This window comes from Zosterops lateralis, assembly GCF_965231275.1.
Source record: "Zosterops lateralis genome assembly, chromosome: 11".
Lineage (NCBI taxonomy): Eukaryota > Metazoa > Chordata > Aves > Passeriformes > Zosteropidae > Zosterops > Zosterops lateralis.
This window is the reverse complement of record NC_139771.1, coordinates 13043293-13071108: the sequence shown is the minus strand read 5'-3', so window position 1 is coordinate 13071108 and position 27816 is coordinate 13043293. Positions and strand designations below refer to the sequence as shown.

At 45.5% G+C, this 27816-nt stretch overlaps 1 protein-coding gene across 2 annotated transcripts; it reads right to left on the bottom strand.

Annotated features, from left to right (window-relative positions):
- Window positions 1-185: 185 nt before the first annotated feature.
- On the bottom strand, window positions 186-26870 carry QRICH1 (glutamine rich 1). 2 transcript variants are annotated; one of them, XM_083869736.1, is made up of 11 exons: window positions 26772-26870; window positions 25744-25804; window positions 21893-22222; window positions 12659-13675; window positions 10203-10380; window positions 9460-9614; window positions 8591-8705; window positions 7142-7250; window positions 6660-6811; window positions 5872-5962; window positions 186-5100 (listed from the first exon to the last, which is right to left on the bottom strand). In XM_083869736.1, exons 3-11 carry the CDS (start codon window positions 22199-22201, stop codon window positions 4908-4910), a joined length of 2319 nt encoding a protein of 772 aa, XP_083725862.1. In that variant the 5' UTR covers window positions 22202-22222; window positions 25744-25804; window positions 26772-26870; the 3' UTR covers window positions 186-4907. The 2 variants fall into 2 exon arrangements, with proteins under 2 accessions (XP_083725862.1, XP_083725863.1); XM_083869737.1 differs by lacking the exon at window positions 25744-25804.
- Between the last annotated feature and the right edge of the window lie 946 nt (window positions 26871-27816).

The window sequence follows — 27816 nt, the reverse complement described above, 5'->3', positions numbered from 1 at the left end:
TTATTTTAAAAAAGAACGGGCTAACAAAGGTTTGCTGAGCCTACCTGGGAGGCACGCACGGATCTGAGCTGTTGTGCTATGGCACGGACACAGCAATAAACAGGCATGTTGGCTTCTGTTCCAACAGAAACATCAGACAAAGTTTAATGGTTCTCAAACAGACTACAACAAAGGCTGCAGGGAAAAACATTTTATTTCCAAGCAGATTACAAAGAGCAGAGAATATAAGAGTAAAATTAAATTAAAAAAATAGTTGAGTGCATCTCTTTAAAATGATTTGTAGTGTGAGTTACTCACGGGGCAAAGCTACTGGAGAGTTCTGAAGGTCACTTTGCAGGATGCCAATCACATGTGCTGTTTAGACCTGGGTCAACACAGGAGGGACAGACAAGATGTATTTTGCATATAGGCTGCACACTCATTATCAAGCAAGGTTTTGGCTGCAACTGGACCCTGCCTTTTTGAGACATCCCCTCTGCCTCATTCTCTCCTGCAGTTCCCTCGAGTTCTAGACATGGTTTATTGCTGCTGTAAGTGGGTTTAATCTGCCTTCCTGTTCTGATGAGCTCCAACGAGAAAGGAGAAGCAGGCAAACGTGGCTGCCATGCACAAGGTTACAGGGAACGTGACTGCAGTGCTAAGAGCAGAGCTTCAGCCACGCAGCAAATGAAAGCGACAAACAGGGACACAGCAATCACTTCAGAGATCTGGGGGCAGCATGTCAGCAAGACTTCTGGAAGAATTGAGATGTTCCTTAAGGTAAGAAGAGGTATAAGCTGAGAAGGGCTCTTTCCTAAGCATTGGCACCAATGAAACAGAAGAGGCTGAATCATCAGGATAAGGTGCATTCCCTGTAATGTTTGAGAGGAGCAGTCCAGCAATAAGATGGGGAGAAAAGCCCTGTATAGGGTGGAAGACAGTTGATATCCCACTTCAACAGTGATTTAGGAGTCCAAGCACTAATTCCAAGTCAGTCAGTATTAAATTTGTGTAAGAATGTGGTTTGGCTGGACAGCTGCACAGCCATGCAATGTCCAGCAGCACTCAGTCCAGCAAGAGGATGAGCAACTACAGTACCAGCAGTCCTCCACCCCTGTACACTCAAGGGGCTCTTTTCTACCATTTCTGGATCTGCTCTTATCACAGCATAGGAATATTTGAGGCCTCATCCCTTCTATGTATGCCAAGGCAGACAGTAGCCCTGATGCAGCTGAGAACAAGACTGTCTTAATTTCTGCCCTAGCAGCAACAGTGCAGAAGAGGATTCTTATTTAGAGATCAGATTAAGTCTTTTTGTATTGTCCAAGGCAGAACAGTTCTGGAACTACTTCAGACCTTGTGACCCCTCTGAAGTCCAGACCTCTAGGGGTGAGGCAGCCAACAGATGAGAGCCCTATGAAGTTCTTAGAACATTCCCTTTACACACTGCTCAAGACAGGAGTGAAGAACCACTCTCTAGTCTGCTCTCCACTGCTTCAGCCAGCACCACTTAAGAGGAAATGCTTGACCTCTTGAAAGGAAATGAAAATCTAATGTTGCTGTGGACATGTGTAAGAGGCTACAAGTTTCCTAAAGAAAGCAACACTGTTAAATGTCAAGAGCTTGGACAATACATGAGTCTCATGTCAGAATGTGAGGTTCTTTACAAGTCAGTCAGTCTCTGCTTTCTATAGTTCCTTTCATAACACAGTGACAAGATGGGCACAGTTCAAAATCAACAACACACGGTCTCTAGCTTGACTTCTCAGCTCTATTTATTTAGAGATCGATGCATTTTCAGCCTGTCTCATACAAGGCATAGGGCACAGAGAGTTCCTGTCAATATATACACGCATACAAGAGCAGTACAAGCAGTTTGGCACTCTCAGAGCCAAGGGGGAATGCCCTTTAAGCAGCAGTCAAGCTGGTTATAGGAAAGTGTTAAAAAGCTATTTTACATGTTTGACTGGGAACATTTCCCAGAATGCGGACAGCAATCCTAAACCACAGCACTCTTCTGTGCTACTCTGTGCACGTCTTCCTACGAGCCCCTACAAGGGAGCAGATCATGTTCTTCATTATCAAAGAACATAGTATTTATATTCTAGAAATACTGTACCTTTTAAACTAGCTCCAGAGAGACAGACTAGAAGTCAGATCCAGGAAAATAACCCCTTAGTCACAGTATATCGATTGTCTCTAAAAATAGGGAATGAAGTTAACACAGTGGACATTCTGATGAGACAGTACAGAACAGTGCAGCAGTCCACTTCTGCATCAGCAGAACCTCTCCTATGTACATGCAGACAATGAGAAAGGAATGGAAACACTCCAGTCCATCAGGACAAAACCAATCATCAGGAGATCTCCACAGCTCACCATAGTGCCTAGTTTCTGTGTTCTTAACCAGTATCCTCCAAGGAGAACTCTTCCCCCTACAAAGACTTGAGATCATCTTGCAATCAAGAGAAGTAAGGAAAGTGCACAATCTAGAATTTTAAGGTAACATGGAATTTTGTTTCCCCAGAAAGCTCAGCTGAAGTTACTGTTTGTCCTCAGCCTGCAACTGCCCTAAAGTTCTGTCAGGTATTGCAGCTTCTGTCAATTTTTAGTGTTAAGAGGTGGTTCTCAAGGCTGCCCAGTAAAGCAACTGGTACAGTGTGTTTAACATCCACTGTATTTCTGATGGAGACAGCCAAGGCAACAGGCTTTCGAACTCTGCTCTGATGATGGGACAAACTGCCCAAAAGAAAGGGAATGCCATTCTGTGCATACCTGTTGGGCACACCCTGTGCAGCAGGCACATGCAACTGCTTGGAACAGTGGGAGCTTGTCCCAACCATGTCCTCAAAACAGGGCCAAAGATGGACATGCCAGTCACTAGGATATGGTGAAAGGATTAGAGGCTTCTGACAGCTGAAGCAGTACTGGTGATTCCAAGAATCACCCTACGAGGAGGCACCTGCTGACTCCCAGCAGACAAACAGGTCACAGTACCTGCTGCCAGCACTATTCCCACCCTAGGCACCATCTTCCCAGCTTACCCACCGGGATCTGGGTACTGATCCTACTAAGCTGTTTTCCTCTGGCCTAGTTCTGAGGGCAGATACTGAGCTAAAACAAAACAACCGTGCATTGCTACTTCACCTCTCTGCACGCACTTACTTGAGCACAGAGTTCTGTAGAAGGAACAAACTGCTCATACTGACAGCTATGTCAAGCACATCTGCTTCCTCAGGAACACCAATATCAATATGAAGCGTTAGGGGCTCGGGAAGTCTCTCTAAGCTGCACACCTCAACACTGTTCACAAGCACAAAGACGGGGAACATTGGCTACTCTCATCAATTTACACTCTGCACAACCAACAGAGAGGGCAGACCTTCCTTCTCAGTACAGATAGGTGCTGGACAACAGAGGCTTCAGGAAAGTTGCTTGCCTGTACACAAGTTTAAGTTCTTTTATTGTAATATATATTTAAGTATTTATCTGTGTGTTTTGGAACAGGGAAGGGACATGTGGTGGAGAAGCAGGGAAGACAAGTTCAAAAAGCAGAGTAATTTCTCTGCATCCAAGAAGCTGGTGGCACAAGTAACAAGCCTGGCAAGTGATCTTCCATTTCAAGCAGAGTTGGCTACCTGCTGGCTTCAAAAAAGCAGACTATTTGTTAATCATATAAAATACAGCAACCATTTAAGATGCAGCAAGGCAAGGCTACAGTGCCTGGGATTATGATCATGAACGATGCCAAAAGCTACACAGCTGTGTTGAAAAACTGTGAAAAGGCTGTTAAACGGTAGGAGTAAGCATGTGCTGCTCCTGGAAGGCCTTTTCCCTCCACTACCCCTCCATCATGTCATTGTTGTGATGCATTTGAAAAGGTGGAGAGAGGGGGATTTGCCTAGGGGTAAAGCCACAGAACATTAGGACAGTCTGATCTGGTCTAACAAATCCCATGTTCCTAGCCTGGCACTGAGTTTCCATCAGCAAGCAGACATTCAGGTCCTTCAAGAGAAGTGTATGCCCTTCTACCTTAATAAATTGGAGGGGTGAAAGAAATCCAGCAGAGTTGAGCTGGAAAGTATGAACAGGGATGAAAACAACCAGTTTGCATACTGATCTTTGTATAATGACCCCCCCCACCCTCACAGCTCACTCTTCCCCAAATAAAGACACATTGTTCAATGGCATGTTGAAAAGACGTGCTCGTCATTCTTAATAAACAACTAGAGTAAGAATACATAAGAGAAACAGGGTGGTATCTTTATATGATACACAAGTGTATGTTACAAGAATTCCATCAGGCACAGAAGCCTCAAGGTTTAAGGCCTCAATGTTAGGCCAAAAAAGAAGAGTGTGGTAAAGTTTGTACTTTTAACATCTAAAAATGTCACTTAAAGGTCTGAATAGAAATTGTTGGTTTGTTTTTTTGTATAAATCATAATTGCAGTTCACTCTCTCCTCTTTCTTCCAAGATAACAGCAAATTAATGTCCAAGCACAAGAAAAGAAGATGCCTGCCTCTCCTCCACTGGCTGAGCAGGTCCATCCATCATTCTGTGCCCTCTAGGCTGCACGTGCTCCAAGGAGACAGAGGCCCCAGCCAACCAGGCCAATCCTGTAGTTCATGTTTTCTACATCATAAAAAAAAAACCCAGAGTCAACCAGCAGCTTTCCACAGCTCCCAGCTCGCAGGGGATATGCAGCCTCCAATGGTTCCAACAGTTTGGTGTGTTGGGTAGGATACACAATGGGTAGGTTTTCCTTTAGATTCTTTTAAAGAGAAGAAGCCTAAAAGGGCTTCATAACTACACCAATAAAAAACCAAAAACTTAGGCATCTCCTTTAGTGTAAAAGTCTGTACAATTTCTCTTTGCTTGTCCCTCCCCCATCACCTGGCCCCACCCCAACTGAGCCACGAAGGATGCCTTAGTGCATGGTGCTGGCATTAGCCACGGCAAGAGCTTCCTGAATCTCTCGTATCACCAGGATCCGGGTGAGCATCTGCTCCATCTGCTCTCTGCTGATCGGCTGGATGGAATACCAGATAGGGCTGTTGGGGGCCACCACTGGCTCCGGTGTCAAGTAAAATGTGTCATTCCGGCCTTTCACACTCTGGGGGCTGCGTGAGGAAGATCAAAAATAACCAGACTAACAAAATGTCCTGGAAGAGAGACACCACCATTGTCCTCACCCCAGGCTTCACAAATCCTGACAGTGAACATCTGGCTGACAACACACGAAAGTAGAGATACACCTAGGGGAAACATTCATCCTAAAGTTTTAGGACATGCCAAGGTTAAAAAGCCATGGTGAGGACTACAAGAAAGTAGTTTTTATTTCACACTGGTAAGCATAACACACACATGGCTTTAAGAGTCTTTCAGAGTGAAGAAAGGATGGGGTATATTTACATTCAGGCTACTTGGAGATCCATCTGTGCAGATGAACCATCATATTAAATTTCAGAACCATCATAATTTAGAGATAGTCCTCTGAGGCACCCTCCAATCTCCATAGCAAGTCCTCATTTTTGTTCAGAAGCTGGTTTGAATAGGATCCTAATCCTATCTTCAGTAGTGGATGCTTCCAGATGACTAGCAACTCACAAGCAGAAGAACAAGTTCATCCCAACACAGCAAATGTCCAAGGTTAAGAGCAGCCAGTTCACAAATCAGGATTTGTCTCTTAAGTACCCCAAAAATTCAATTTACATGCCCATCAGAGTTAATCCCACTCTCCCACATCAACACCCCTCTCCATTTAAGTAAATTTATGGAAATATAGAAATTGTGCCAGCACTATCACACAGTGCTGAAAACTATGCCAGGCACAGGGTGCAGCTCCCCAGCCACAGAAGACAAGCAGCATACACACAGACAAGAGCTCTCACCATTTGAAGAGGTAGAAGTCATACAGCTTTATCGGACACCTCAGGGGGTTCTCTGGATTCTCGGTCTGCTCTGCATACATGTCATCTGTAACTACAAACCAGCCCCCCAGAAGCCTGTCAGACACTCTGTGTAAGCACAGCACACTGAGCAGTACTATAGAGCCTCAACACTGCAGCACCTTGTCACCGTACAAGAGCTGGCAAGAGACATATGGCTGTTCCAGGGCAGAGGCACCTGGCTGTAAGTGCTTAAAGCATTATGCAGAGCTTGCTTCATCCTAAGGCTATTGAAGATCACAACCCATCCATATCCTTCTTTCCATTTCTCCTCTACCAGTGTGCAAAATGAGGGAAATCTCACTACTGAGACTGCAAAGCCTCACCTGCATCCTGTGCTTTTAAGGGGATAGATTGTACTTACATAGGAATTCTGTATGAGTTCACATGAATCAAGGTATGAGAAGCCCTCCCAAAGAATTTTCTCCATCTCTTCATAAGCACTTACACCCAATAGCCTCTTTGCCCATTCAAAAAAACAAAACCAAAAGTAACAAAAAAATTATCCTTAGTTCTTGATGAGTCCCACATGTCTCAGGCAAGGCATGTCCCCAGGGTTATGATTAGAAGGTACTATCCTCTCTTGGATAGAATGCATGGAAAATACATACTGCCAGGCTACAGGTAACTGGCAGGGCCTTGGATTCCCTACCTGCAAACATCTCCAGGTTCATCCACTTCTTCAAGCCCAAGTAAGTAAAATATTCCCACAGAAACCTCCTAGACACTACCTTTCTGTCCTGTCTGGTGCATGCCTGGAGCCTTCATATAGCGGATACTCGTGCTTTTATCCTTGGGATTAGAAGGATTCTTCTTGGTCTGCCTCAGCACCTTGGAGAACGCCAGCTTCATGTGCTGGTCTACTGTTTTCAACAGGAAGTATCTGAGCAGCAACAACAGAACACAGGACATTCAGAGGCAAGCAAGGGACAGTCACAACAGCAAGGTAGTTATCTTTAGTCATCATGAGCAGGCTGAAGCTCAAAGCAACCACTGGGCTAAGGACTGTTCCAGTGCAAAGCATACAAAAGTCACAGGTTCAGTCTGCCCTCTGCTAGCTCACTTTGTCTGATGAAGCTACAAGTGGGCTCTGTGTGCAACCATGCAAAATCTCATGGGTTTGCCCTACAGAGTGCAGCAGTTTCACACCAATCCTGTTAAGGTACCTGAAGTTCTTTTATTGCCCAAGATTCCCTAAGACCTGAGTACTTACTTTGTATTGAAAAACATCAGTGTAGTGAGCAGGGTGGAAGGAGAGTGAGCTCCAAGCTGCTTGCACTCCCACAGCATCTCTTCTGTTACATGACTGGAGAGGATGTAACCTGCAATATCAGAAGTCAGCATCATGCCAGGGGACAGACACAACATGAACACAGGAGCGTTTTACAGTCTGTAACTACTAGAGAGCATATAAATCTTAACAGAAGGAGGAAGAGGAGATTCTCACTAATGTCAAGATTCAGTGCTCTGCAAATAACTTTTTAAATAGCAGGTACAGTTAGGAAACACTTGTACATATCCATCAACCTCTAGTTGTGGAGAGTATGCTCGTGCAACATGCCTACACATCCCAGCCCATAGAGAAAAGAATATGCACTTAAACAGCTTTTAACTATGGGCTTGACTCCAATGCAGATGCTCTTAATCCAATAATATGCCAGAGTAGGAAGACCAGTGTAACAAATCAGTTCTTGGCCCTGTGCACAGCTTCAGTCAGCACACAGTGCCAAGTGATGTGCTTGGACACCTAAGTAATCCTTTGATTCTCAGGTTTTTTTCTCCCTTTTGTGTAGAAGAAAAATACTAAACTCCAAATACACAGATAAACAGAAAAAGAGAAAGCAGTATGAACTCCGGGGCTTGTGGAATGTCAAAGTACTGATCAAACAGGCAGACTGAAAACAAAAGGATTCCAAAAACTCATGGTGCTACTTAGCCACCTAGCCTAAGTAATGTCAGCTACTTTTCTGAAGATAAGCAGTAACTTCTGCACTGATGTCCAAATATATCAAAGGGAATGGAAGCAATGAGAAACCAGGTTTCCATGCTGTGAAAATGCAATTCTTATCTAGTTCTCATACAGTTCTCTGTCAAAATCTGTCTCTTCTGGAACTGCTCCCCCCATCCCTGCTGCCATGATCTCCTAAACCTGAGGTTAAGCTACAACTGATTGCAGCACTGGAGGCTTTAATCACTCATTTTCAATCACATTTTTTTCCTTTGACACTCAGATAGTCCTACAGACAGTATCCATCTGGCTACATGGCACAATGACAGTGCTGTATTATCTCCAAAAGAAACAATACATATTATAGGCAGGATGTATTACCACGTCAGATAAGGAAACCTGATTCAAATCAAGGATCAGCTGGCTGCCAAGTAAGCCAATCCCATGACACTACAAAGTCCCCACAATGTGCCTTCTGATTGGTGACAAGTGACAGACAAATAATGCTCAGTGACAGTCAGGATTTGAGCCTGACAACTGCAGTAACCCCAGCAATTCACTGCAAACACATTTTTCTCCCTGACCAGCATTAGCTAGCCTAGGGATGTTACATACTTCAAAAGGGTTGCTATTCAGACTACACTCATGCTGTAGGTTCAGTTTAAACATTCCAAGCTCTGGAAAGTTTTAAAGTTCTTGAACTATAGCCCTTACCAAGAGGTGAAACACGGGGCTGTATGTCCTTAAGAACTTCATGCAGCCATTCAGTGAACCGAATATAGTAGAGATCTGAGAAGATGTCATCGACTCGGCCATTTTCAAAGAGATACTGTAAGAGAGTCACAACACAGGCCAGTACAGTGGGAGAAGTGTGTTCCTCAGACCAGACCTCATCCTAAGGGCCCACATCTTCAGTCGAGCATTTTATGGCATAGCACTGAAGACTAATACAGTTTACTTGAGGAGTGAGAACTCTTGCACTGAGGCTCATACTGGGTAATTTCCATTACTACAATGGGAACACCAAGACAGAAAAAGGAAAACCCATCTTACAAAAGTAAAGCTGATCGGATTTCACCTTTTAGTTCCGGTGTACTCACTTCAAGTTATTTCACATGACTACTGGACGCTACTTTTTCAGGTTAACAACAAGGATGCTCAATTTCCCTGTCCAAGTTTAGCTCTATTCCTGCAGATCTTACAGAAAGCTCATACTTCCCATAGCACATAAAACTAGGGTTTTGCCTGTTAAAGCTTCAACTAGATTTAAGTCTTGACACTGACAACTTCTTCAAACATCATCCGACCCTTCTCCCCCCACCAAAATAAGCTAAATGGATTTATGATTTTCACTGTGATACTGAACTGAGTTATTCACAAACAACTCACAGACAAAAGCACTAGCGTAAGAAAGCCAAGTCATCTGATGTTTTCAAGGTTTTTTTAAGCAAAGAGACTTTTTTCATATAAAATTGTTGGGAAGCTTAAGAGAAGCCAGTGTCTCTATTCTTATAACCAGGAGTCCCCCTACACAGGCTGACAACATGGACAGTTCTGCAGCACGTAGAGCTGTCCCACCCTACCTTCTGAATACACAGGAAGATATAGTAGAGCACATCTGGATCATAGGGTTCACCATCACCATTCCGAGCTTCTCGTGTCATTAAACACAGACCATAATTCAGCTCAGCCACAGCTGAAGAGATGAGATCTTCCTGGAACCTCAGCAGCTGACGCCCTGGAGAAACAAAACAAAGCTATATTATTTAAGTCATAAAGCCATATTATTTTCTAACACTTCAGGAAAGATTTCCCACATATCTATTCTATCTGGCAGGTCCAGTACTACCTCATTCTCCCACTACAGTAAAGCAAGTTGAAATAAATCAGATCTTAGGCTGTCAAATACTAAAAGATAAAACAGGCAGGAGTCTGACACAAAGATCCTCTGCCCGACCAAATGCATGACTATCATCTTCTTTTACCATGTCCCCAGTGAAATGCTGCCCTGCAGCAACAGAAAAACAGCAACTCCATGACTTTTCTACCACCTTGGGCAGACAGTTTGTCCATGCACCATAGTCATCCAGTGCCTTTTTCTACTGCTATCAGCCCAGGTGTTCAAGGGGGCTCAGCACAGAGCTAATACATCTCCTATGGCAGTGGGAATACACAATAATTAGTACTGCAGAGTAAATTAAAATTTATATTTAGGAATAACCACTGATTAAACAAAAGAGCTTTCCAAAGTAGTAAACACCTAACATTTTAGTCATTCCTAATCCTACTTGAAAGGAAACAAAGACCATGTTGTCACACCACTTACTTCCAATAGGTGCTAGTCTATTTTGGGCTTCTTTTTCCAGCTCTGCGTTCTTGGTCTGTGCCCAACTTTTCCACACTTCAAGACCTTCTTCTGGCTTCAGAGAGTTTGGAAGTAGAAGTTCAGGTGAAGTCTGGGGCTGTGGCTGTGGTTCAACTTCAGCAACCTGAACAGTTTGAGCCTATGAAAGAAAACACTTCAGGTTACATATACACTTTAATATGCAACAGCTGGACAAAACCCACAGGAATCCCACAATACCTGTAGCCCCAGGATATCAACCTTCTGCAACATTCCCAACAAGAAATTAATTCAAGGAATGCAGCTTTTGCTGTCCAACCTGAACTGCTGCTCACAGAAAAATATTCCACATTCCAAAAACTCTTTCAGTTTGAACAGACAGCTCTATCTTCAGCTCACTTGTCACTCTGAATCACCACTGAAGTCCATCTCACTGCAAGAGCAGCCCACAGCGACCACCAGCCCCTGAACAGAAAGGTACCACCAGCTTCACCTCTGCTGCTCAACACCTGGACTGCCCTGAGGAAGGTCCTGGGTACAATCACATGCCATACACCACTGGCATCCCTCCCTATCCAGACTCTCTTCTTTAAGCAGTACATAACAGGCACACAGAATAAATACACTCTGCTCTTATCATCAGTGATGAATAAGATTAATTCACTTGTAAAAGGTATAAAGCAGTAAGACTAGAAAGCATCAAAACATCAATTCGGTTTCAATGCAAAGTTCTCAAAATACCAAATACTACTAATGGGAACTAGCTACTATTGTGTGAAGAGTGACTGCATGACTGATTACAGACCTAAGGCATCTCCAGACTCTTTGGAAATTTACTTTGCAGCGGGACCTTAGGTCACCAAGAATTTCAATCTCAAACTGAAACTTATTTGTCAGGCAACCAATAGCACCAATCTAAAACCTGCAGAAAGCCCTTCAGCTGCACTCACTCTGCATTCTTCATTACACGTTTTCAATTCCACACCACAGAATCTCATAGCTACCTCAATCAACAGCTTTACAGACCTTAGTCAAACTCACTGGCACCCTGAATGTTACAGAAATAGTAATCCTTGTATCAAAACAGTCTTGCTTCTTCCTTCCTAAGAGCTACTCCAAAAAGCATTTTTTCCTTTGATACTGCTAAGTATCAATATTAGTGAGAGTTGCTCTGATAGTACCAGAGACCACAGCAATGTGAAAATGGCAGAGACTTTTAGTACTTGTATCTTACTTACTATAAAAAACCAACAGCTTAAGAGGCAAAGTATGCAAGAGTCTCAGACTGGAACTGCCCCTGGTTGGTTTTTTTATTCTCTGCATCAACTCTTACTAGCTTTTTGCTTATCAGCCCCTGCAGCTGCAGCATGTAGCAGAGCTGCAGAGAGACTGACTGGAAAGGCCCAGCTTTGATTAAGGCAGATGGCAACTAAGTTGTGAAGCAAAGCCTCTCTCTGCCTTCAAGAGTCCAAGGGTGACCTGACACCTTGTCTTTGCAGGAGCCAGGACTGAGCCTCTGCTCTCCTCCAGAGCGCTGCCACATTACACTCCAGAGAGCCGAAAGCTTCCCAGAACCAACTCCCTCCACCAGCCCAGTTCAAGGGACAGTCTTCTGCCCTGACCTCACAGACACCTTGTCCACTGTGAAGGCTGGACACAGGTTGATGTAAACCTGCTGAACTGGCAGATGCTTTTTAACAAACTTCTATTTTCCACAAATAGCGCAAAATTGCTGCAACTTGCCCAGATGCCCTAGAAGCACAACGCCAGAGGACAGCATGGGGCGGTCAAAATCCTTCTCAGTTTCACAGATTTGAGAGGGTCGACTCCCAAAAGTGTGATGTTCACCTCTAGTAGCTTTATTGCCCCCCTAAAGAGAGAGCACATTCCCTCCTGGAATTGCCTATGTATTTAGGGTATTTTATTTTAAATACTTTACGTACCCTAAAGTACACTTGATCCAGGAAGTTTGCTCACAACTAGTCAGATTTCAATACTTCACCTGGGCATGGGATGGGCTGTGGACTCCATGTGCAACATAACACAAATAACAGATACTGACCAGTATATATTAGCACACCTTATTTGGCTGCAATTATCCCTGTCTGTCCACTGCAACCCCTGGAACAGCTCAGGAAAATACTGCAGATCTTAGAATATCTGCTATGAAGAGTCTGGCAATCAGTATGTATCTATTAATTTTTAACACTAAGACTGTACTTTCTTTTGGAAAGTTCTGAATCCTATAACTATGTACCAACATTATCACATGGAATTCTTACACCCATCAGGAGTCAAGTGCCTTGTGTCACATTCAGGCTTCTGGGACAGATGCACTTCTGCTTCCCAGACACCAGCTGTCTGTTGGCATGCTCCCTCTCCACACCATTTGTAAGTTGTTAATCACAAACTGAGACCAAGAGGCAGTTTTAACTTACTGAGCAAGTGACTTGTAGCTGCTGCTGCTGCCCCTGCTCTTGGGGTGTGGGCTGCTGCTGTTGCTGCTGTGGGTCCCATATGTGCACTGTCTGTGCTGTATTCTGGTATGTCCCTGCCACAGCCTGCACTGCCACTGGAATGTGGATGTTGCCATTCATAAACTGCGCTGGAAAGATCGAATTAGCAAGAGTTTGCACCACTTCCTCATGAGAGTTCTTCACTACTGAAGTACTTCCCACCATTTTATCCTTGTCATCTTCCAGCTTCACTGTAGCCAGCGTTGTGGGCGAGCCACTGACGTGGACGGCATTGTAGGCCTCCTGAGGGATGGCAATGTGGGTTATGTTTTGCTGCTGAAGGTCACCACGTGGCTGAGCAGAGTAAACAGGGATGGTCCACGTCTCTCCAGTGGGGCTAGTAATGGTCCCAGTGGCACTGTACAGGTGGGCACTGTCCACTGTTAACAAGTCTGGCCTTAAAGAGACATAACTTTGCTGCTGGCCCTGAGGAATGGCCAGCACTGTGGCAACCGGCTGCCCTGAAATAGCGTACGATACAGTAATAGGCATATCCACTTTACGTTTCTTCACTGGCTGGAGGACGCTCGCAGAGCTGATCCGCCTCTCTCCCTCTCGTGGGGAGCCTTGTTGAGAAGGTGGGGGTGACAGTGCCCCGACTGTCTGGATCTGGATCTGCTGGCCACCAGTAATGGCCTGTCCTGCCACAAGCTGGGCCTGGATCTGCTGGTGTTGTATGTGCTCCTCCTGTAGCTCCGCAGCCTGGATCTGCTGGGCAGTCTGCACATGTTGCACTTGGATCTGAGCTGCCTGCAGCTGCGATGGGCTGGGGCTCTGAAGAGACTGGCTCTGTATTGTCTGGGATGCCTGCTGCTGTGCCTGGCCTTGGATCTGCACTTGGACCTGTATTGGCTGCTCTGAAGCCTGATGGACAGAGAGCTGTGGAGAGAGCTGCTGGGCGGAGACCTGCTGCGGTGACTGCTGGACCTGGACCTGAACCTGCAACGACACCAAGCCACCAGTTAGAGACCAGCAAACGTCAGGGATTCATCAGAGACGGTCTGTCACTCAGGATCTATGCTCCAGGTCTTTTATGCTCACTTTTGATTCCATGTATTAGTCCATTAGTAAAGATTTCAGAAAAATGAAATGAAGTTATTCTAGAAGTGCCTGGTTGATAACAGTGATACAGTAGATGTGTTTGCTCAGCATTGCACATGACTCACAGCACAGAAAAAACAGCACATGAACTGCATCTCCACCCTCAAAACTCTATGGGCTCAAGCCAACAGATTCCATCCTTGGCATTCAAGAGTCTTCAAAGCTATTTGAATTGCTAAAATGTTACTTTAGCACAGGTCTTGCAACAGTGAGACTTTAAGGTCATTCACATTATAATCACAGGAGCTTGCCTTATTCTTACCATGCTCTAAAGATTGCTTTACTGCTGCCCACCCCAGTCCCAAGATGGGCACAGGACCACCTGCTGGTGACAGGCAATAAGAAATATGGGTAAGTCGAAACCAGCACTTGGCCCTTTCCTCATGAAGTACAGGAATATTACTTTGAAACCAATCATAAATAGTAACACTGCTCAAGCAGGTGTCAACACAGAAAGTGGCAAGTTCAACCTCAATCTTTGTCATGCAACAGCCTATGCTGCAGCATGTTTTTTAAACTCTAGAAGAATTTCTTTGGCAATGATAATTAAGACCTACCTTTTTCATTATTTACTTATTCCATTTAATACCATTTATTGTCCAAACTACTCAGTTGTATCTTCTAGCTCATGCAAAATCTGTTGACTCAATCCTAAACCAGTTTCTTTTATTTTAGAGAGAAAAAAATACACACTGTCTCACATTAATGCTCATTTGTCCAAGGTCTCTCACAACACCTAGCAGCAGGCAAAAGTAGTCCCCAGCACAAATTTCAGGTCTTAATAACTTCACATCCCTTGTTCAGATACTTCTCCACTTTTCCTCACATTTACACAGACAAGTTGTTACATTTTCCTCGTCCTAGAAGTGATATCCCAGGTACTCATGACCATCTGTTTCTCCAGGCTTCATTAAAACTTTACCTTAAGGGAGGGAATTAATTACTCAACACCTCTTTCTGGAGCCAACACAGACTTATTTAGTTGCAAGACTACGTCCTCCTACTCACAGTTTTCTCACCTTTTTCTACCTCACTTCCTGGAGCCAGGCAGACTAATGCAGCATTTGCACAGAGACAGCACACTGGCCAGCCTGACAACACCAAAAAGAACTATAATGCAGGCCTGCTGTGCACAAAATCTCACATCCCAGCATCGCTGTTAAGAAGTCTTGAAAAATGTTAAGGGCACATCTACAGCCAATTAAGAGTTGCTAAGGAAAAAAACTGGGGTAGCAAAACGCCCCACTGGCAGGCCAGATTTATAAGTCACCTCCTGTTAAGAATTAATTTATTTCCAGGAAGAATAGGGTATAGTTCCTTCTGGGAACTCTGTGCAATACACTAATCCAGATGACGTGGTGACTCTACAGTCATTTCCTGCAAGGTAACAAGAAGCATGTGACCTTATGCCAGCATGACAGTTTAAAAAGCTGCATCAATGAGGGATTTGATCACACAGTCAACTGAAAAAGATGAACTCACCTATGGGATGTTTCCTCAGTTCTAACTGGTATCATTCTGCCCTGGAGTGTGAGTACTGCCTTGGGCAAATAGGCCCAAACACGGTAAGGGTTCAGTTTAAGAAAGCCAGTTGCAATCACACTCCTATAAGGCAAGAATTCTCTAAAATATTTCACTTTAAGAATTACTAATATGGTCCTTACTATTTAAGTCCTTGGTCAAAAGATCACCTGCAAGGCAAAGGCCAAAGATTGAATAAATTACATGTTTTATTGCACTGATATTTTCGGCTTCACACAAGAAACATTTGCTTTATCTGTTAGGATTCAAAATGATGTTAAGAGGTAAACGTGTCATTTGCCCTGTATTCCTGTAGTGTTTTCAGAATTTGAACAGGTTGACTGAGAGCACCTTAAAAGCATCCCCACCTTCTTTTCACACAGAATTTTACATTACAGTTCTTGTGAGTGCTGTAACATATATTAAAAAAAAGACTTTTTTTGCTAGCAGTAAGAATTCAAAGTCTACTCCCGTGCTGAAACAATTTTATCACATAAGCGCAATTAGAAAGGTGACAGAATTGGTTAAAGAAAGAGGCACTGTCAGCAAGAGGCACGGTCTAAGAACAAATGGAACAAGACAGCATTTGCTCCCTTCTGCTCTTGTAAACAAACTGTTTCAGTTTGAGGGGACCTCCATTGACCATCTAGCCCAACTGCCTGACCACAAGCTACAGCATGTCATTCACAGCACTACCTAATTGCCCCTTAAGTAACAACAGCCTTGGGGCACCAACCACCTCTCAGAAGCCTGTTCCAGTGTTTGACCACTCTCGTGGTAAAGAAACACTTACAAACATCCACTCTAAACCTTCCCTGGCACAGCTTTGAACCATTTCAGAGCCTGAGCCTACAGTGTTGGAAAGTCAGCAACAACTTCGACCACTTTGAACAGTTGAGCAGTCACGCCCTGAGGCCCTTTGAAACTCCTCCAGGATTAAATCCTAACTCCTACAAAAGGGATGTCTTGCTACTGCTTTAGAGTCCACTCTTATTGTTAACACCCAAAGAATGAGTCCAGACCCAAACAATATGAAGTCAAATTCCAGAATCACTTGAAACTCTCCATGTTCCAAACTGCAGGCATCATGCTTCTGACTAGAGAGTGGTCCTACTTAAAAGGATATTGGAGCTCTACCTACTACACATTATTCATTCTCTGTAAATTACACATCCATCTTTAACAACTGTATCTTGCAGTAGATTCATCCCTCTTTTCAAGTAGGTTGTATCCAGGACTGCTACAAGCATTCAGTTCAGATTTACAGGCTTTAACCTGGTCTGAGACCAGAGGCTTCTTATACTGACCTCACTATCCTTTTTTTCCTCAGATAGCAAGTTAGACAAAGAATTACACTCAACAGCAGCAGATGACTTTATTAAAGACTCTGTACAAAGGGGAATGTTTTAAATTTACAGGCCAAGACCAACAGGAAGGGTTTTAAATCTTCACTTTATGCTGAATATTAAAACAAAAATACGTTATGCTGGCAATTCCTGGGTTACTGGTGCAAGGCAGGAACATGCCAAGTTACCAGAACTGAAATACTATTTATTGCCAAAGGTCTGGATCCAACAGCATGACAATCACCTCCCAGCAGGCTACCATGACACAGAGAAAAGCCTTTCCATCATAAAGTAGTTGGAAGCTGGATCAAGTACTAGCTGCCTAGAAAATCAAAAGTGTCAGAAATCAACCCTGTATCGTAACAGGAGGGCAGAACTAAATGCCCTTAAAGGAAATATTCTGTCACATCAAGCCCAAAAACATATTCTGGCCTGAACTGAGCACATGCAAAGAGTAAATAAGTAACCCCAGGACCATGAGAACGTCTGAAGCCTAGTTGCCAAAACTTTTTTCCTAATGGTTGATAGACAAACTTTCAAGTAGGAGCCATAACATGTCTGCCTTGTGTGGATTCTCTGCCCAAAAAGGAATCAGACACAGTTATTTCAGAACTGCAGTTCTGAAACAATTGAGATTTTCTTTGCTTATTAATTATTTCATCTGCAGACTGACTGGATTGTCAAATATTTCCTAAAACCTAACTCTAAATGAACACACATGGCAACTCTTTCCTGCATGGATTTTTTGATATGTAGCTTGTCATAGAGCACCTGACAGGCCCTTAAATGCATCTTTCCCCAGAGAGATCTTGGGTTTTGAAGCTGTATTCAAACAGCAAGCAGTAGTGCACACCCAGAGCAGATCTCCAGAGCAAGACTGGAGATGTACTGACATGTCCACACTATACCTTCCAGGAGACTATTTCAAACTTAGTTCTAGTTTTGCCCACCAGCCAAGTTTGACATCACCAAAAGGTAAGACTGCACCTTACAGCTTAGTTTCAGCTGGAGGGAACCCCAAATGACAGGCTCCAGACCTACAAAAGGTAAGAAGGGCCAACTTGTTGCAGGAAGTAGGATCCAAATACCCCCAGAAGTAATATAGGTACATCTCAAACTTTCCACACAAAGTCAAATACTTGGGCAAAAGTTAGCAAGAGTATGAGAAGAATAATCTCAGGGGTTTTAGCCCAATTTAAGGACAGAAGATTTAAAATACAGTTCCCTCAACAATAATCCTAAACTAAAGCAAATCCAGCACTAAAAACTAACACTGTAACAAAGAGGTCCTTCTAGAGTTACACCAGAAAGTGAACATGCAAGTACAAAACATAGGGAAAGTGTAAGTGAAGAGTAAGTGAAGAGACTGATCAGTGCAGTAGCAGGAAACGTCAGAACTTGTTATTTAACTACTTTACAGGAAGTCCTTTGCTATCGAAGTAAACAAGGTCTACGGGAAAGGTACAAGTCAGATTTCAGAACAACTGCCAGACTGACTCTCACTCCAGGTTTTTCCTCTGCTCATTCATCAACATCAGAGAGAGAATTCCATCAGCTAAATTAGGCCTTGGGTGTGTTTAAATAGTTACAATATCAAGATTACGCTGTCAAGCTGCACACTGGGGAGAGATTTAGGTCTAAGACGGTTAAAACACATGAACCATGGAAAAACAGCTTACCTCTCCAACAGAGGCCAACTTCCATATACAAGTAGATGCTACCTCAAAACACCACTCTTGACTATAATCACTCTTTGAAGTGTCCCATTCAGCCCTAGTAAAAGCTAATTAATACCTGCTGCTACAATAAAATCATACTGGCACATTTTTCAAACGTTAAGCAAATAGGAACTTTACCTCCAAGCCAGATTTCAAAACCAGTACAGAGGCAGGAGGAAGGTACATCCATCAGAAGCAAAGGAAAGATGCATTCTGTGCAGAGCCAGAGATAAGACTTTTTTCTAAGCTATTTAAGGGCATCTTTCCCTGCCTTGTGTCATTAACAATGTCTAGCCTCCTATAAAGGTCTGAAGTCACAGCATAGACTGAACAGTAAACACATGAGGAACTGAGGAATTAGAAAGGCACAAGTATTAACTGAAAGATATTTTACACAGGTATTTAACCATTCCCCATTCTGCTCCCTAATCCTGCTCAATATATAGCAACTTCCTCTCAAGCCCTCCCCAAGAAAATCTTGCCACCTAAAATCAGACTGTTCATAAAAAGCTGAAACTGAGGATCTTCTCCACAGTAAGGTTACCACACCACAAGCAAAGACACTTTTTGTCCTCTGAAATTCTTTCAGTTAAAGCTTCTTGTGTAAGAGGCAGAGGAGGTTCACTGACCTCTGCAAAAGTACCATATTTGGGAAGCAATCCAGCACTGAACACCTCACTGGCATCATCAGTTCAATGGCCTCAACGCACGGGACCAACAAGGAACAATCTCACCAAAAGCAGAGCTGATAAAACTCTTACTTGACTGGAGCAAAACACAAATCTTCCCCACCACTCCCTGATGCACAACAAGGTAAGACAACTTGACACACTAAACTCCTTCTTAAGGTAACTTATGGCACCCCTGTGATACTGGGTATAGAAGGAGCTCCAGGACACTTGAAATGTAGCAATGACCAGAGTACATAACTCAACAGTTGCATCCACTCATCCTGTAAAATAAACATTTGATAAGACTTTGTTGAACCTTTCAAGCAAGAAAACCTTAAGGTGACAAATTCAAAGAGAAAGTTTATTTTACCAGAATAAATAAAAGCAGCAAGCAGTCACACTCTGTCTCTAGTTGTTCATAGCAAGTAAAATCCAGGATGAAACCTGAGCACTGTCTGTTTCTGTGATCGTAAGATCATCATCACCACTTGCAACCGTGAGGTCATCTGACTGGTGATACTGTTAGTCACCTTTGGCAGCACTGTCACACTGCCAGTGTCACTCAAAGGGTCCTCCACTGATTTGCAATTGGATTAGCAAGAACTAAACAGATTACCAAGTCAAGTACCAGGATGACAAGTTTAATCAAAAGCTAAGAAGCTTCGGCAGATGACCACAATTCATCACAATACAACACAAGCAGTATTTCAGCACAGGGAGCCAGCTGGGCTGGGTGCACTGCAATGGTGGAACACTGTCACTCCCCAGAGTCACAGCAAATCCAGCTTTATCCACAGGATGTGCTCCGCCACTGCTGCCACAGTGACAGTGCGGAGATAAGTGAACGCTAAATCACAGGTTTAACATAAATTATGTCTCAATAAGAAATCCTGAAAGACAGAAAAACACTCTTGCAAAAGGGTAAAGAAATTGTTCTTCACCCTATTATTGCAGAAAAACTCAGATAATTCTGAGCTAGCCACTCAAATACAGCAGAGTTCAGCTGCACTGCTGATACACAAAAGCTGCAGCCACATCTAGTACCAAATGTACCACCTAGAGTGAGCAGCAGGGTAGGCAATACAAATAGTAATGATGATCTGTTCAGATGGGAAAGCAGGTATGTAAAAGCAGAGATACATCAAAAACAAGAAGAGAGTAGATAACATTCTTTAGGAAAGTTGCTGAAATCTTGATTTTCATGAGAACCTTTTCACATCCAGGGTGCAGGTCATTCAGCTGAAAAATCAGGAACTGGTCTCTGGCAGTAACTCTATGTTTATTTACAAGAAGGCCAGGTTATTTTTCTCCAGAGCATATGATATATGACCTCCCTCTCTATCTCTCTTATTAAAAGACTTGCAAGGGTCAAGCCTGAACACTGGGTAGTTCTGAGAGGAAGCAACAAGAGGAAAAAAATGAGAGGTGGGGGGAAAAAAGGAAAAATATTCCTTTTTACTTCTACAACTGGTTTTGGGGGCTTTACACACCTTCAAGGCTGAGGCACTCAAAAGCCAACCATCCTAGTTCTTCCACTAAAAAACAAAACCTCTTCCAGAGAACATACTAGCTGGCAAAACCAAACCCACTCTCAATCAGTTTTAATAACCTCATGCAGAGATCCAAGTCATGCCTGAAAGACTTCAGGTTTTTCTTCTTCAAAAGCCTTTCAACACAAGTTACTGTAGGGCAACAGGTTACAGAAGTCCCAGTTAAGCATTCATTTACTCAATAGAGAGTAACTGGAGACGAGTTACCAGTGAAGGAGGTAAGTTTGTCTAGGCTGTAGGATAAAAACATGCAAGTGATCTGTTGGCACAAATCTGCTGCACTGCAGCAAGCACACAGTGCCTTATTTTCAGTCATTTGTGACTCTATACCCTTACTTATCATAAATTAAAGAAAAAAAAGAGCTCACAGCTTTACATTCTGCAACAGAAATCAGAAAGATTTGAATCTCAAGTGTATCACAATTACAGCTTTAGCAGGAGTTCAGCTGTTAGGAGACATATCATAGAAAAACCTTAGTAAATGCCCTGCCACCTATGAACTCTTCAAATCACAAAATATATCTGAGGACAAAAGCAGTTTCCTAAGTTATAAAATTGGTTTGCTTCTTTCCTGATACTGGATTTATTTACTTTAAACCTAATAAAATATCTAATGTAATATCTACTTTTAAAAAGAAAAACAACAACAAAAAAGACCACTCCTTCCACTGTGCAAACAGCTAATCTACCTTGATGCATATGCATTCTTTAGAATTCCTTTCCTGAAATGTATCTTCCCCTGGTCCATATCCTAAAGTTGATTCTCTTGCACTTCTCCCTTACTTAAAAACCTGTTCAAGAACAACAACGTTTAGAATGTTCAAGTAAAACTATTAAAAGATTATTGATTTCATTAAGAAAAATAAAAAATCCTTAAGGCAAGCTCCATCCCACAGGCACCCTGAACAATCATACAGTCAGAGGGGGCTGGTATTTATAGCAGCTCCAGAGCACAAGGCTGCAGGAGTTGTGCACATGCCAGAACTGTCGACCGTTTCTCCAATAGGTGACACCACTCCATTGCTATGTTCACGGCTCCTCCTACAGCAGGGCTCGAGGGAGGCACAGTCAAGAGCCAATTTACTACCAAATTCCTTAACTGAAAGAGAAATATTGCAGTTCTATATAAAGTTAATTGGCCCTGCCTCTTAAATACTTGTCTGAGGCTTAAGGTTAGACAGCAGCTCTGAACATTACTCCATCAGTTAGCGAGTTATATATACATTCAGAGATGATTTCAGAAGCTTACCTGCACTTGCTGGGGTTGCTGAACCTGTATCTGCTGCTCTGGCTGAGTTTGTTGCTGGATACTGGTTGTCACAGGACAAGCAAGTTCAAGCAAAGACCCAGCCACCTCTGTGCTGTCCGTGTAAATGCAGTTGCCACCCTGCTGATACACCATTGTGGTGGTGGCTGTCTGCTGAAACTCCTGGAGAGCTTCTGGCCCCTTGGAAGCAAGGGAGTCTAGAAACTCCTTCATCCTGTGCTGGGGGATCGTTCGCGCCTTCACACGGATGTATTCTTCAAAGGAAATGGTGTTCTCCAGAGAATTATTCATATTGCAAGGTCTTCAGGGTTCCTTAAGGAAAGAGAAAGTAAAAGTCTTAACTACAGCACTCCCTTGATGCAAGGATATTCTTAACTCCAGTAACTAATCTCTCATACCAAGTACTGTATGAAAACTGGCAGACATGCACAGCCAGATGCCCAAGACAGATGCTTTAGTTTTATGAGGCATCTTGTGCTACTACACATTTCTCAGATTAACCCTTGGCAGCTCAGGAGAGTCTGAACAATACCCAGGTGTGACTCCTCCTCCTCCTCCCAGAGTTCACTGCCATGTAAACTCTCCCAGCTCTGTACTTCACCCTGACCAGGCAAGTCCTGCAGCAGACAAATCCAGTCGTACATTCCATTTGTTTGCAGCATGCACTGTTAGCAAGAGAGGCTCGGAAATCAATACCTGCGGCCCTGCTTTGCAGCCGCAGAGGTGGGAAACTGAGCAGGGTGTTCTATCAGGCCGTGCAGTTCTATTCTAGGCAGCTAATGGGAAGCACAACAGAAGAGCAACAGATGCAGCATTCAGCTCATTGCTATTAGGACTAGGACAGCCTCATCGATTTGAGCATAGCAAGCAAAAGGAGAGCGCTGGAATCGAGATATTTCCCCAAAGTGGGAACTACACACACAGAGAAGCAGAGCTCTGAAAATGACAAAGGCAACTGCAGCATCAGATCTTGATCTCCTTTTAATATAGGAAGAGGTTAACATGAAACATGCCATGTGTGAAGACAAAAGAAAGACAGAAAAAGAAGTTAAGATGATCAGGGCAGAAGTGAAAGCAAAGAAAAAAAACCACCACCACCAAAGATGACTCCACCTGAAAACATCAGACAGCCCTAGGGTATACTCTTGACAGCATTCTTCTCTTATTGACTTATCTTGTTTAAACCCACAAATTGTTTTTGCAGTGAGTATACTGGTTGTTTCTAAAGCGCTAATTAGCCTTGATAGAGCATAAATACGTTTGAGCTGTAACATCGCCAGATACTGAGACAGTTGTGAAAAGATCTGAAACAACACAAGATCAGAACTAGAAGAGGTGATTCAGCACTACTAGATCAAGCTGCATAAAGGAGGAAAAACAGACAGACATCACTATGTACATTATGACTGTAGGACTAAAGAGAACAGGTACAAAAACACAGCTTTATGTATCCTTTCAGGACGATTTAATAAAGCAGAACTGAGACAGGGCTATGGTTGAATATAAGACTGCAAAAGGCTGCCTGTGTGAAAACAGGAGTTAACTCTAGGCTTCCACTGGCACTCAAGCACACTGCACAAATCCAGTGCCAGTTATCACCAAAACCTGGGAGAGCTGAAGCAAATGCTAACTCCTCTTCACTGTTATGTGACAGCAGTCCAAACACACAGTTTCTGTTTACATGGAGGTTCATGGCTAGAGCATTGGACCAGGCTCACAGGAGAAAAAAAAACAGTATCAAAGGTAAGGGGAACACACATGAGGCAACTTGTGTTCTATCTGTGGTTTCTGGAGTCTTTAAGACACTTTTGTTGCTGTATGAGATTTCTACGGAAGATATTCTTAAAATACACAGCACGTTTGGTAAAAAACACCAGTTAATGGTGGTCACATCGCAAATCCAACAGCTCTGCAAATATCAGCATACAGAAGCTCCTGTAGAACTACATCTGGACAGAAAAAACATTCTTTCAGAGACACCAATCTGACATTTTCAAGCCAGCTCTGGGTCATAGAACCAGGTAAGACTACTCACTTCTCCAGGAGCCACCCAGGAGTACCCTACACCTCTACAGCACACATTACCACCCCCTTCCCAGGTGACCATTCGTCCAGGGTGAAACCAGGGGAGGACAATGATGTTAATGCATCCATGGGGACCCAGGACTCAGACAAGACCTACAGCAGGAACACTGAAATGTGTTTTGCATCTAACTGCATGATGCTCCATTATACACTCTGAGGCTGGAAAACAGATTTTGAGCAATTAACTTGTCCCAATCTTCTACTTTCAAGTATTTGACTTCGGTAGTACAGTGAGGCTTTCAGAACAGCATCATCATTTTCCATGTTCACCCTGAGGTGCACTAGCAGATACAGCTTTGAGAGGGAAGACTCTTCTGAAGCACAAGCCTCAAGGATGCCATGCTGAGACCCCAGACACGAATGCCACAGATGTTGTTTGACAGCAGGATCCCAGACATAAGTGCCACAGATGCTCTTTGACAGCCAGCTGCTGCTGAATTGGATGTGCTCACCTCTTCCAGGTGCTCCCTTCCTGCTCCTGCATTGGTTTTTATTAACGACTATGTAACAACATTGTAACAACTCTAACAATTATGTAACAATTAATAATTATGTAACAACTCAGGGAATAGCTCTCTATCATCTGTTAATCTTGTCAAAGGAGAGAGTAGGGAGGTCCGCAGGGCTGCTGTTCCCAACAGGAGCTGCTAGTCCTCACTTCTACTTTTGAAACCCCAACCCTTCTTTCACAAGCTACATCATTTCCCCGCGTAAGAGACCAGAAGCCACAAGAAACCCAGAAGCACAAGCAGCAGAGGTCCACCACCAAACCACCACCGACCTCTTCTGACCACCAGGAAGCAGAACAAAGCAAATTTCTTAAATACAAATCCTTGATCCTGTTCAGCTGGTCCATTTCAATGAGTTCCTGTTAGCATCAAAATCAAGAGCCTACTAGGACAGTCTTCCCGTACTAGTAAATCTTCCCCTCTCACAAGCTGTCAGAAGAAACCTCTTTCCTTTCTTCTATCATGGAAAGAAAAATTTCCTTTACATTTTCTTGGAATTACTAGACTAAGAGCCACTAAACTTAGCCCCTGCAGTATTCCAAATGCCAGGCATGGACCAGAGCCCCGCCGTGCCACGAGGCACCTGATTCTGCCTCAGAGGAGGAGCAAGATCTTCCCTGGGTTTTCTCCACAGCTGCAGTTACAGGCTCTCCTGGAGTCATTCATATCAGTTTTAAGGCTGCTCAGGATTATTTAACCAGAAGCACTGAACCATCCAAAACTGCATAAGACCCTATGCAACAGTAGAGGTACCAGGTCCAGAGAAATGTAAAGCTGCACCCCCAGAAATTTTACTTATTAAAATGAAACCAACCTGAATTTATGACAGAAAACCTCTGCAAGGCTCTAGGGTGCATTCAACAGGCTTTTGCAGGGCAACACGTACAGCTTGCTACTGCAGTCACCACTTTGACTGTCAGTTATTAAAACACACTAATGTGTGCATTTCATTTATCCCACAGACACACACTGGAAACTGCAAATGCCCACCCTCACTGGATCTCAGCAGCACGTTTTTATTATTGCATTTTAAAATAAAAAAGAGCATCCAGGCAGTAAGTTTCTCCAATAAAGGAAGGTAACTCCTCTCTGTGCAGCAAAACTGCATTTTTTTTTTCAGGAAGTAAGTTCAAGAAATTTTTTGAAGATTATGAGCACATACGGTTAGTTGATAAAACTTAGACTGAGGTTACTGAAAACACACACACAACTTGCAGCATGTGGACAATCTGGACTCACCAGTCACCATGTTGCATGTATTTCTGCTGCTCTTGTCCTGAGCTCTTAGACTTGTAACGTTCTGGAGAAGACAGAACAAAGAAGCCCTTTCCATCCCCAGTTCCTCTTCCTTTATTAAGTCATTTTATTTTTAATATGTATTCCATTAAGAAAAAAAAAATATCAGGAAACAAAGATATGATCATCCACGCAGCTAGCAGCTCCTACTGAGGAATTGCAAGATGCCCAATTTCTAACCATCGCATCCCTGGTGCTGGTGGTACTGAGAAGGACTCCGTGAGCACATCTGTCACAGAGCGCCGTGCAGCGACGGGCGCGGCACGGTGGGGAGCGCCGGAGTTAACGGCAGACAGAACTTAGAACAAGGCAGCAGCAGCAGTGACCGTATCCAGAGCCCCCCCCGCCCGCGACCCCCGCGGGTGTTCCCGGTGCTGCCCCGAGAGACAGCCGGGAACACCGCGGACCGCTCGGCCACCCAGCCGAGACGAGGCGAAGCTCCGTACTTAGGCCCCAAGACCATCGGCTGCAGCTCAGGCTCTGCCCTGCCCGAGCGGGGACAGGGAGCTCCCGGGGCTTTCCCCGCCCTGGGGACCCGGCGCTGCCCCGGCCGCTCCCGCCGCCTTTGTCTGTCGGCGGGGCGGCCGGGCCGGGCCCGCAGGCGGCGCCGTGACAGCGCCTCCCCCGCCCCCCCGGCGGGAGCCATGTCGGGGGCTCCGGAGGACGGGCCGCCGAGGGCCGCGCGCAGGCCGCGCCTTCCGGTGCCGCGCTGCCCGGGCGGGGGGGCGCGGGGACGCGCCCGGTGCGCGGGGGGGGGGACGAGCGGGGGGCGCGCCCGCGCGGGCCGGGAAAGCGCGCGCGCGGCAGGCGGGGCCGCCCCCTCCCCCTCCCCGCCGGGCCCGCGCCGCCCCCGGAACCGCCGCCTCCTCCTCCCGCGCCCCAAGGGAGGCCCCACCCGGCCCCGCCGCCGCCGCGCACTACCCCGGCCCGCCGACCCGGCTGCGCCGCGGCGTGACCCGGCCCCGCCTCACCCCGGCCCTGTCGCCGCCGCCGCCTCGGCCCCGAGTCTTTTCCCCTCACAGCTCCCTGGGCGCCATCTTACATTCAACCCCCTGCAGCCAATCACCGCGCTGCCCCAGCCTCGCGAGAGCGCGGCTCCCAAGCCCCGCGAGAGCTCAGCCCCTAGGCCCGCCCCGCGCCTTAAAGGGGCCTGGCCATGGCGGGGCGCGGGGAGGGCGCGGCCGCTGGGGGGCGCCCTGCTGGGGGGCGTGTGGCCGCGGTGACACAGAGTGCGGTGGGGACACGGGGGGACAGGGACAGGCCCCGGGCAGCCGGGATACCCGGGGCGCCACCAGCACCGCGCGGCCGTGGGGCGACGCCGGCCGAGGGGCTCCCCGCGGCCGCCCCGCTCCCTCGCGGCGTGTGGGCGCAGCCCGGCCCCATCCCCGCACCGCACCTGGGGCGAGGCTTGAGCGGGGCCCGTGTGGGGTCAGGCCCCGGTGCGGGGGCGCCCCGGGAAGGGCTGGGGCCTCCGCGGCCTGTGCCGGAGGGGCTGCGCCCTGCCCCGGGCGGCACCGCGGAGCGAAGTGTCCCCATGGAGGCGGAGGATGTCCCGCGCCGCGGGGCCGTGCCGGGTCTGCTTTAACGGGCCCATGTGCTCGGCGCGGCCCCGCCAGCCCCGGCCCCGCTTAAGGTGGCCCGTGGGGCCGGGCAAGGTCTTCCTCCACTCACGTCAGGTGCAGGGGCACAGGCACGGGGCTCAGGGCCCGGGGTTCATGGCAGTTCCGCGGGGACCCCGCTCTGATCCCCAGCCCGGGCCCGAGCAGGGACCCCCCCACTCGAGTCCACCTTAAGGGGGGAGGCGCTCCGGCGGTGTTTGTACACAGCGTGCACACCCTGCCCGCACCCCCTGTGCCCTACCCGCACTCTCCCGCACATCCCCTGCACCACCTGTCCAACCCGCACCCCCCGAGACACTTCTCCATTCCACCCCAACGCCCTTGACCCCACTTCAACCATACACTGCTGGCTGGGTGAGCTGCAGCTCCCGTGGGGTCACATCAGTGCTACACAGCA

Coding starts and splice junctions, on each gene's coding strand:
- QRICH1 (XM_083869736.1), bottom strand. CDS start 22,201: ATGAATAATTCTCTGGAGAACACCATTTCCTTTGAAGAATACATCCGT. Junction 10,381..12,658: donor AGCTACAAGTCACTTGCTCA/GTAAGTTAAAAC, acceptor TTTCTTTCATAG/GCTCAAACTGTTCAGGTTGC. Junction 5,963..6,659: donor GCACCAGACAGGACAGAAAG/GTAGTGTCTAGG, acceptor GCTGGTTTGTAG/TTACAGATGACATGTATGCA.